Here is a 12,142-nt window from a genome sequence, read left to right on the forward strand (position 1 = left end):
AAAAAAAAAAAAAAAAAAAAAAAAAATCGAAATTACACTAGTTCTATTGACCTGACCTGATATTAGAACGAAATAGAAAAATCATGTAGATATATAGATATAGTCACAAACCCAAACTGAATATTGACTAAATTGAACGATCATACCACCAAATTATTTGGTAATTACAAAGACAATAGTTGCAAACAAGTTTTAGCATATTAGAACTACATGTAATCATTTGGTCTTGACAGCTTGATATATAGAAGCTACAGTAGCAGCGATAGTCAACAACAAGAGCACTGCCGCTACTGCGGTAGCCGTCCCAGTCCACAAGTCGCTGCAGTAGACTTTCTTGAGAATGGCACAAGAATTATTTCTACAAGAGTTGCAGTGAATGTTGAGTTCTTTGGTTGTGTCGTGATAAATGGTGTCTATTGGTGTCAGCACGCCTTGACCTAACTTGTTTATCATTTCCACCACCAAGCTCGGCCGCCCAATATCATTAGATATAGCCCCTTTGTTCAAGCAATACATGTTTATTAACATTCATCAAATATACATATATACACAAGTAATAGTGGATTATAATGTTTGTACCTGATGCAGTGAGTATCTCAACATCTTTAACGGTGGTAACGAGAAAATTCATGAGATCTATGTACTCAGAAGTAAAGGCATTTCTCGGGTCATGGCACTGCTCATATGCAATGACGTTTCTCAATATGACTTCAGAAGAATCATCTGCAGGGAAACATGGCATACTTAAAACACCTCCATTAAACGAAATAGCTAGGGAGTTTTCACGCCCCACTTTGTTGAACTTCACTCCAGAGCGGGATAGCCTATCGGCGTTATACATATCTTCTGTTGGCTTTTTTGATCCCCTTGCGTTGGTTCCAAGAGAATTTTCATAAACATGACGGTACATGTCTGTAAGATTTTTGAACTTGTAATCTCTGCAAGTCATATCAACCTCAAGGGAAAACAACTTCAGGATTAGTTCATCTAGCGTGGGCGTGGGAGACGATCCAACCAAATTATTTTTGCAATATTCGAATAACTTTTCCAAAATGAAGTAGGGAAGTTGATTCTCGAGCAAGACGAGATCTACCATTGCCATTGTTGTGAAATAAGGTTTGTCCACAGTCAGGTCATGATGTCTTGTACTAGTTTGAGGATCCACAGACGTGGTTTTGGTTGGCTGGGCTGTCTCCTTTCTTTTTTCCCAATGTTTGAGAATGAGCTCTAAGATGAAAACTGAATCAAGAAGGATTAGCTCTTCGAAGTCAGCAGATGATATCCATTCTGTTGATACCGCATAGCTTGCGCAAATATCATCTAGGGATTCTTTTATGATTTCTTTCATCTTTTCCTCAACGACGAATCTCTTGAGGAAATCTGCCATGTACTTCTTTTTTTGGTCCTCCATCATCAGATACTCTAGATACCTAATAAACCGATCTACACTTTAATCACATATGCAGACATCTAGTAACAGTTTTTTGTGAGCTCCATCACTCAAATACTCTAATTTCGAATTACAAAAATTACATCTAAATGTGTGTAACTCATAGAAACACCTTATGGATAAAGATACTTTACAAATACCTTATAAATACTTTGTAAAACCTTATAAAACTTTATAAAATACTTTATGAAACCTTCTAAATATTTGGATAGAGTATCTTTTAGACTTTTAGTTATAGTTACCATATAAAAGTACATTATAAGCGTAAAGTGACCTTAGTGCAGTGGCCAATGGTAAGTCCTTAATGCACAAGGCACCATCACACTCGGGATCGAATCCCACTCCCTACGAATGTAGAGATTTGACTATTGGGCCGGCCAGTTGTGGCTCAATGGTTGACGAAAAAAAAAAGTACATTATAAGCCTTATAAGACTTAATAGATTTTCAGCTTTATTGACGAGTATTTTTGAAAATGGAAAGATGAAAGTGGCATTTTTTTTTAAAATATACACCAAAAAAAACATTCTTGAACTAATAACGGCATTAATTATATGTTAAATTAAATATGTATCAATTAATTAGTAAAAAGTAATAGTATAAATTAGCATCTTTTGTTTCGTTGAAAAAAATTCATTGATGAAACATAGCTTTCTGTAAATATATTTTATATAATTTTTTTATCAACACGCATTAGTTTAGTTTATAAACTCAAAACAAAAAGCAAAATCAAAAAAAAAAAACAGCAATGCTCATGGGTAGGCCTGGACAAAATACCCGACCCGAATTACCTATATTGGACCCGAACCGAAAAAGCCCTGTTCGAATTGGGTATGGATCTTCCCTAATATATTAGATGGGTCTTGATTGTAAATACTTTTGGGTATCGGTTCGGGTCGGGTATTACCCAATACCCAATTAGTACCCATGTCGGACCAAAACTATGTGTGTTTATGTAATAATATCTATGTGTGTTTATCAATTGAGATTGCTAAAAAGATGAAGAATCATATGTTTATCAGTTCGTCTCTCCACTCTCCACTAACTATATCTGCAAAAGATTTTCTATTCTTCTTTATAAATTATGTAACCTAGCCCTGGGCATAATATCCAGTACCGAAGAACCGTACCGAAACCGAACCGATAAAAGTGGTATCGGGTTAAGCAGAATTACCGAATGGGCTAAGAGGCCTTGGTAAAATGGACTTCGGTTCGGGTTCAGGTTGTAAATTAAGTATATTGGACCACCATTTTAGATCTGTTGAACCTAAAGGCCTTGACCCGCTAAGGCTAGCCCTGGGCATAATATTCGGTACTGAAGAACCGTACCGGAACCAAACCAATAAAAGCGGTATCGGGTAGGGTTCGGGTTAAGCAGAATTACCAAATGGACTATGGTTTAATCAGTTATTTTGGTTATTTACATGGGTATTTATAAATTTTTTTCGGTTATCTCGGGTTTTAGTCGGTTATTTGAGTACTTTGGTTAATGAAAATAACCAAACCGATTATAATCCGGAAAAATTTCTGGTTATTTTGGATTTTGTATTGGATTAGAAAACCGCTCCGAACCCGGCCAGCTACTAACCGTACTGAACAGAATTTTTTGTAAATTACCGAATGGGATCTATAGGTCTTATACCGATTTACCCGAAACCTGACTGGGTAGAACCGAAACCCGATTGGGTACCCGATTGCCCAGGACTAGTGTAACCCTAATCCACAATCTCAATCTGGATTCTCTAAACCTCTTTCCTTCGTCTCTTGACTCTCCAATTTCAGAGACGTCTAAGACTCATTCAAAGGTAAGTTCCATCAATTAGTGACTTTAATTCATCAATTGATTCTTAGATTGTATATAGAATCCCATTGATTATTGAATTTAATTCATCAATTGATTCTTAGACTGTATTCAGGTTTTGTTTTTCTTTGAAATCCGGTCTTATGCTAAAATTGTTGCATAACATATAAGAGAAGGTTGATTATTGGTTTTGTGTGCAATTTGCCATTGATTATCCATTTTTATTAAAGAATGCTCTGTTTCAGGCTGATTAGCTAAGTGAATAATTTTATTTGTTTTTTGTGTGCACACACAGCTCATGCTTGTTGATACTCTCTCGCATAAGTTATCTATTTTTCTCAGTTGTAGCTCATATACTCTCTTGCAGTGTTAAGACTTGATATTCAATGGTTTGTTTGTTTGTTTTATTTTGGTTTTTGTTGATAGTAGAATTGTAGTCTTTGTTTTACATATCACTCTTTCTTATTCTGTTTTGTAGATGGATTCTTCACCATTGCCAAACATAGAAAATGAAGAAGCCGAAGAAGAGTTGGTATCACCTGCTACTAATCGAGGCAAAAGAAAAGCTTTTCCAGGAGAGAGTGGAGCAACTTCTAAACCACCTAAGCAGCCTAAGGAACCGGCTACAAGGTCCCCTATCTGGAAACACTTCACGAGAGTCAAGGAGCTGAAGGACAAATGCAAGTGTAATCTTTGTCAAAGAATATTGGGATGTGCATCAGTGTCTGGGACTTCAAACTTGAAGAAGCATCTGGATTTGACTTGCAAGCAATATAAGGCATGGGAGCAGAGGCAATCTCAACATATCATTAAGGAAGATGGAAATCATGAAAACTGGAAAGTTTCTAAAGAAATTTTCAGAGAGGCTTCTAATGAGATGCTTGTGTTGGCAGAATTACCACTAGCATTCGTTGAAGGATTAGCTTGGAGACACTTTTGCAGTAAGATGCATCTCTTTAAGCCTCATTCACGAAGAACAGCTACTAGAGACATTGTTGAAATGTTCGTGAGAAGGAAAGCAGCTCTCAAGAAGTTGATTTCAGGTAATAAAAAACGAGTGTCTCTGACAACTGATATTTGGGTTGCAAATGTTACTCGTGCGAGCTATATGGTGATCACTCTTCATTTTGTTGGTGCAAACTGGGAGCTAAAGAAGTTGATTATCGGTTTTAAATATGTCACGGATCACACACGGAAGACAATATCATCTATTCTGTTGGAATGTTTAGCTGAATGGGGGATAGAGAAGATCTTCACAATTATAGTGGATAATGCAACTGCAAACACAAGTGCACTCCAAAAGTTTCAGAAGCAATTCAAGTTAGTGAACAGTGATGCATTAGTGATGGATGGAGAGTTTATGAACATGAGGTGTTGCGCCCACATCATGAATCTGATTGTCAGAGATGGTTTGCATGAAATGAAGGGTAAAAGTTACAGCCATTCGTAATGCAATTCAGTATGCGAGGTCTAAAACTAAAAGGTGTGAGTCAGTTGAGCAGAAGGTAGTCACAAGTAAGATGACTAGAGGGAGTTTGCCTTTGGACATCAAAACAAGGTGGAACTCAACCTACTTGATGTTGTCAAGAGCCTTGAAGTTTAGAGCAGCATTCGATAAGATGGAAATGGAGGACATATTATACAATGAATTCTTTCTAGAAGTAGTGGATGGAGAGAAAAGGATTGGGCCGCCTCAATTTTCTGATTGGAATGCAGTGGAGAGGTTAGTAAAGTTTCTAGCAACTTTTAAAAATCCACTTTGGTTCTCTTTGCATCTGCTAGTGTTGCATCTTACAAATGCTATGGTGAAATAGTTACTATAGAGAAGAGTCTGATGGTCTTGAGTACTAGTTTAGACAAGGATTTGAGAACAAAAGTTGATGAAAATATTGCTAAATTTGAAAAGTACTGGGATAGAATGAAGCATACAAACAAACTGTTGATTGTTGCTAGTGTCTTTGATCCAAGGAAGAAAATGCAGTTTGCTAATATGTGCTTTGAAAAGCTTTATGGTAAAGAGAGTCCAGAAGTAGCAGAGATGAATGAATCAGTCACTGATGTTTTGAAAGCTCTGTTTAAAGAGTATTGTGGAGTTCATAACAAAGGAACAAACAGTCAATCATCAAAGTCAAATCCGACATCAACAGTTGGTGGCCGAGAGTACAATGATGCATCTCACACCACTGACGTTGGGTTTGAAGTGCCAGAGTCAATGGATTGTGCTTATCAAGAGATGGATGATGAAATTGGAGCCACATATGCGAGAGATGAGTTAGAAATTTATCTCAAAGAAAAAATAGAGAATCCTAAAACGATTATGGGAACAATAGTAAGTATCCATTTTTAGCAGAAATAGCTAAGGATGTGTTGGCAATGCAAGTTTCTTCTGTTGCATCTGAAAGTGCATTTAGCACTAGTGGTCGTATCATAGAGCCACATAGGAGCTGTTTAAGTCATTATATGGTTGAAGTCTTGATGTGCACAGAGCAGTGGCTAAAGTGTGAGCTGAACTCAAGTGACAAAATTGTTACAAATGCACAATTTCTTGCTGATGTTGAAATGTTTGATAATCTTTAGAGAGATAATATTTTTTGTTATATTATTTTTTTGTCAATCTTGAGTATTAACATTCATCTCTCGGATTAACATTCATGTTTTTGTTATTAACTTTCAGAGTTTGATGGTGAAGTTAACTGAAGCTATAATCATCTTCGGATATAAGGTAATTTAGGTGATAATAAGATTCTTTTTATCTGATATAGTGTTGTAGCTAGTGTTGTAATATAGTAACAATCTGATTCTTTTTATCATCGTTAGTAACAATCTGTTTCTTTTGGTAATTTAGGGTTGTAACTAGTGTTATAATATAGTAACAATTTGATTCTTTTTATCATTGTTAGTAACAATCTGTTTCTTTTGGTATAAACAATCTGATACACTACTACACTTAGTAACAATCTGATTCTTTTTTTCAAACAGAGAAACGGTGAATACATACAAGGAAAGGAAACGGTGAAGACGTCATTGATGTGGTGAATCTTTCCTTTGATTCTTGATGTTTTCTTCAATTTTCTCATTACCTACTTCTAGTTCTAGCTTTTATAAGACTTTTGAATTTGATTTTGGATGTTACTGTTCTACTACTTGTTTATGTTTTGGATTATGTTTTCTCTTGCTTGTTTTGCTTGTTTTTTGTTTTTAACTTTGGTTTAGTTATTTTGGTATGATTCTAAGTTATAACTTCATGAAATTTGATCTAAGTTTTTCAATGTATATATAGGGTATCTTAAATATATATGGATATTTTCAGTTCTAAACAGGTGAAAAATACTCGATCAAACTGAAAAATACTTATACCGAACCAAACCCAGAAAATACCGGGTATATTTCGGTATTTCCAGAAAATATCCGAACCGACCCGAACCCAAAAAAATCCAAAACGAACCCGAACCGAACCCGAACCGAGATTTTTCTATACCTATATGATTCCATAAATTATAAATCCGAAATATCTGAAACCCGAAATATCCGAACCGATATCCAAATGCCCACTAATACCCATGGGTATGCTTTTTTATGTACCTTGAATTGCCATTTTTAAGATCCTCCATAAGATTATTTGCTTCAATATCGCTCCTAAAGACTTTTGGTTTTGCAAAATGATGAAGCGGGCCAATTAGGAGTATCCTAGGTGTATAGGCAGCAGGTTTCACTTCACGCAATTGGCTTGGCACTCTATAAATGCAACATTCTTCAGATCCCATCTTCAATAGATGAAGACCTTTTGTATCTTCTACAAAAAAAAAAAAATCCACACATATATATAGTCCAACAATAAAATCTATAATTAGGGATAGAAGAATCGTCAGATCACTTTAACAGAAGAAAAAAAAGAGATCTTAGAGAAGATAGTATTTTGTAACTAATATTCCATTTGGTAATTTTTTGCAGTGATGAGTTTCATCTAAGTTCTTGTAATAGATTTATAGATAGATAGATAGATATTTGTTAAAGAAACAGAGAAAGAAGAATATCAAGAACTTACTGTAGTGATTGAGCTATGGAACGAAGCTTTAATTCTCTTACAGATTACAAACATATAAAAGCAGAAAGAGAGTCTTGTAAGTTATAAACTATGAGAAAAATTCACGATGTTATTCTCGGAATATAATGGTGCAAATTGTTCATAAACTATTATTTAGAGAATATGCACCCTATAGGCAGATTTAATTTTTTTATATGCACAACTGAAGGAAGGTCAAATTGTAAAACTTTTGTTTTATTTATTGTTATTAATTTTCTATCAATATTATTTTTTCATCAGTATTATGAATTTTCTTTGCTACTTATATGAATTGGAGATTACCGTAGGAGAGCAAAACAAATATTTTGCAGATCAACTGTTGTAACTTGTAAGCCGTAAAAGTCTGTTTGTGAACTGAAATCCAAACCAAAAAAATATTTTAGCAATTTTATAGTGACAACAAATTATAAGATTTATAAAAATTACATATTATATCTATCTATTTCTTTTTTTTAACTGCTAAACTATATATGTATATATATAAAACCGTTTAATACAATATTAAATGTAAGATTCTAACTGAGAACGTGTGAGTATATGAAAACTCGTATAATAAAATGTTATATAAGTGAGGAAATTGAAATTAAAATTATACTTTATGTTTTACTAATAAAAATAACACAATATTTATCGAAGAATTAACTTGTTGTTTAATTTAGTACACTATTAATATATTATTATTTGGCGATGGCGATTGGATCTAGTTTTTGAATGAAGGATTCCGGTGAGGATGGGAGACGGAGAGACGGTCTCTCGCGTTCTCTGATGGGGGAGTTTATTCGGGGTCAGACCGGAAGTCTACCTCTGAATTCCTTAGAGCTTTTTACTTTGGTAGTAGATCCCGATTTCAAAGGAGAGATTCTGTTGCAATCGGATATTAGAGATTCGATCTGGTTTGATTTGAGATCTTGTAGGTGGGTTAATGTTTGGAGCGAAATCAGGGTTGCGGGATTGATTTTGGTTTCCTTTCGTGATTTGATGGTACTTATGTTGGTGATTTCGTTTTCTGTGAGTATTAAGGTAAGGATTCGATCCTGTCTTTACCTTGAGAGATGTTGTTTCCGGTTTTGGTGGTTCATAGGATAAGAGATTGATTTGAGATCGTTGTCTGGGTGTTTTTTTGGGATTCAGTTGATTGGCAGATCTTCTCTCTTGGGTTGACGTTTTATGAGGAGAATCAGGGTATATAGCTGGAGTTTTGGTCTCCTTCCTCCCATTCACGTTTCCTTTGTTAACTTCCCCTATTATCTGATTTGTTCTGGCTGGTGCGGCTTCTGGTCTTTTGTTGTGCAACGTTTCCGGTTGTTGTTGTTGTTGGTGATTCCTCATATGGCTCAATCGGCTTTTCTTAAGGGTAAGGCTCCTCTGTTGCATACGAAAACTGTGAAAATCTCCAATTCAGTTTTGGCTCAGAGAATTCAGCAGTTTTCCCTCACCCTTATGGCGAGACTGATGAATCCTTTGATTCAACGGATGGAGTCCTTGGTTTCCACTATGCCTAAGATTTGGAAGCTTGAAGAAAAGGTGGTGGGTGCTGATTTGGGTCAAGGTACATTCCAGTTTAACTTCGCTGATGAGCTCGATCTGCAAGAAGTCTTACAAAATGGTCCTTACCATTTTGATGGTTGGATGATCTCTCTGGTTAAGTGGGAACCAATTATTTCCTCAACCTATCCCTCTGCTATCAATTTCTGGGTGAAAGTTGCTGGTATCCCAATGCATCTATGGGAGGTGGCTACTCTGGACGCTATCAGCAGACAAAATCTTACCAAATCTAGCGAAAACAAGAATACTCCCGGTAAACTTTAAGTTTTTTCACTAGAGGGCAACACCTCTGAATGAAAAAGAAGGACCTAAGCGATTAATCTTGTTTAATCTTGTATTCATTTTTTTTTTAATTTAAAAACTATAATGTTTATTATTTTGGGAAATGACTTTGGGATCAAAATGTATAATCAATTAGTGTACCGTAAGTCAAAAACAGATATTAAGGTGACTACGAACGGTAAATATTATCTTGATCAACCAAAATTATTTTCTACAAGCGTAATTTTTTTTTAATATGTGTTATGTTATCTTGAAACTTAATATTATCTCATATAAAATAATTTAAGTAATTTTATCCTAGAAATTTATCATATATGATAAAACCTATTAAATTGAATCTTTCTTGTTCAAAAATTTTTAATGAATTTTTTAAAAAGTTAAGGGTTTCTTGACTTCTTCTAATATGTTCATGACCACTTCTATTAAATTTCAGAAGACTTTTATCAACACGAATGCCAAAGGAATTTAATAAAACTCTTCTATTGTATGAAAATTTTAAATTTCTTCATACAGTTTTCAGCCTCTTTCAATGGGAATGGTTTTGACGAAAATTCCTAAAAAAACTGATAGAATATCGGGAATACGTTCACGTTATCTATATCGGGAATACGTTGGAAAATAGATCTGTTATAATAATGACTTTTAGTCGCCTTGCAATGGATTTTCAAAGAAAGTAATCTCATTTTACCTCTATAGAAATAATAGACAACAAAATAAAAGATAGAAAAACGGAAAACAACTGAAATTTCTTGTTCTTAGTCTCTTGGGTAGTGGATAAACGAACCAATATACAATATTGAATCACAGTTATAGAAAAGCGGCACTTGCTTATTGACTGAGTTAAGAGATTTCATGCTGAGAGGACCTCTAATTGTGGTGTGGTAATGGACATGGTCCTGTTAATGGTTCCCGTGAACATCACAATTGGCACAAGAATAATAATTCTTGGAATTTTTCATATTGGAAAGCCCATTTGTTGAGGCAGATATTATGCATATTGAGAAAATCTTCTTTAGCAACATGATGAATACCGTCCTAGACGTCCAAAAAAGATAATAGATAAATTTGAAGTCTAGTTTAGAATTGGCAGATATTTTCTCTTGTCCTGAGCTTCATGTATTGTCGAGCGGTAAATTTTCAATAACTACAAGTTAGATGCGACTTCAAAACACAAGTTCTTCAAAACTTTTTCAAAAAAAAAAAAAAAAACACAAGTTCTTCAAATGGGTTATCCATAATATTATACACATCTAATCACAATTGTGTTTGTTACCGCAGAAGTATTACACTTTGTTTTATATTGCAGATGTATTAAACTTTGTCTGTATGCTTTGATATAATGAGGCGCTTTTGTGGTAATTCATATTATGAAGATATATAGACAAGGAACCAAAAGATGGTTTTCATTTGTTTGCTTTGTATATCAGTAGGACACTAAGGCCCCGATTGGTAACTGCTGTTACTTGTGGCTGTAGAGACTTTGATTTTAAAATTTTAGCTGTAGAGAATTTGGTTGTAGATGTTTTGACTATAGAAACTTTAACTGTTAAAATCTGAGTGTTTAGCAACAACTTTTAAAACTGTTGCTGTTATTTTTTATTTATTATTAAATAATAATAATAAATATATATTATGTCATAAATTAATTCATATAGCACTTTAATGAAAAAATTAATTTTATTAATGTTAAATTAAAATTCTGAAAAATATAAGTCAATCAAATATGTGATTTTGTTTGAAAATTAATAATAAATTAATGGGAGCAGCTAATCTCTGTCGTAGTCTCTCCCCGCTTCATGCAGAGGTCGAAGCCCTTGTTTGGGCGATGCGTTGTATGATTGGCACGACGAGTTCGTTCCGAACCGAATCTTATTACCTGTGTAAACGATGTTCTGTCTCATTGGCCCTAAGTCAATTTTGTATGTTGTTGACAAATATATATATATATATATATATATATATATATTCTGATTTTTTTTTTGTTTTTGGTGGTTGATTCTTGATTGATTATTCTCGCAAATAATATCAATAGTGTTTTTTAATTGTTTTGAATGTTTTTTTCTTCTTCTATTGAGTTGTTATATGAGCAGTCAAAAATCTATTAACCACTATTCAATGCATTGTTTGAATGTTATTTTATTATTGATGATGAATTTCATAAACTCATTTATAGTATTATTAGTGATGATGATGAAAAAAAAAATATTATTGAAATGGATCTTAAAAGAAAGATAAAAAAATGAGAATAATTAATTTATAAAAATAAAATATGTAAAATATATATATATATAACTTTTGGAAAGCTTTTAAATATGAAATGGAGAAAACAAAAAATGCTTTTAAGATTGTTTAAGTTTAAAAGCATGGGTTTTGACACTTTAAAAAAAATGGGAAAATAAGGAAGAGAAAAAAAAGTGGCTTTCAAAACTTAAAAAAAAATTAAAACAAAAAAAGTTTGTTTGACAAAAAAGTAACTGTCAAGGTTTTAAATATTTTTAAAATCTTAAAAGTATGCTACTAATCAGGGCCTAAAGTCGTGCTGGATACAATAGTTGCTAACCAGTACATTATTTAAAAGTAAGTATCTTGCAGATTTTGAAATTACAAAAGATGACATGCAAATAACGAAGCTTAGCTCCCTCATGAAAAAGAAGATAATAAGTGTGACGAACAAGTTTAAGCACTCCATAACCAAGAAAGATTGAAGTCATAGAATCATAGGCGCGATGATACTTCCTTTCAAGTTCTTCTTATCTTAAACGAACTACTCTCCTCTAATTGCGGTCTTTATAATGCTGCAGAAGTAGGTGTGTGATTATAGTACTTCATTAATTCGCTTATCTTCCTCATTTGATTCCAGGTTATCAATATATGATGTTCTGTTATCAATTTTTTTGTTTATTTTTTCACAATGTCTCTTTTCTCATTATGAAAATAGTTAGATGGTTTTGAACGGGAAGAAGCAGTAGTATAATATTTAAA

At 33.7% G+C, this 12,142-nt stretch overlaps 1 protein-coding gene across 1 annotated transcript; it reads right to left on the reverse strand.

Moving 5' to 3' along the window:
* On the reverse strand, positions 123 to 7,355 carry LOC104701206 (UPF0481 protein At3g47200-like). The gene is made up of 4 exons (XM_010416852.1): positions 7,295 to 7,355; positions 6,832 to 7,042; positions 580 to 1,430; positions 123 to 497 (listed from the first exon to the last, which is right to left on the reverse strand). The coding sequence occupies exons 2-4, from the start codon at positions 7,011 to 7,013 to the stop codon at positions 217 to 219; spliced, it is 1,314 nt and encodes a 437-aa protein (XP_010415154.1). The 5' UTR covers positions 7,014 to 7,042; positions 7,295 to 7,355; the 3' UTR covers positions 123 to 216.

This window comes from Camelina sativa, chromosome 7 (assembly GCF_000633955.1).
Source record: "Camelina sativa cultivar DH55 chromosome 7, Cs, whole genome shotgun sequence".
NCBI classification, from domain to species: Eukaryota; Viridiplantae; Streptophyta; class Magnoliopsida; order Brassicales; family Brassicaceae; genus Camelina; species Camelina sativa.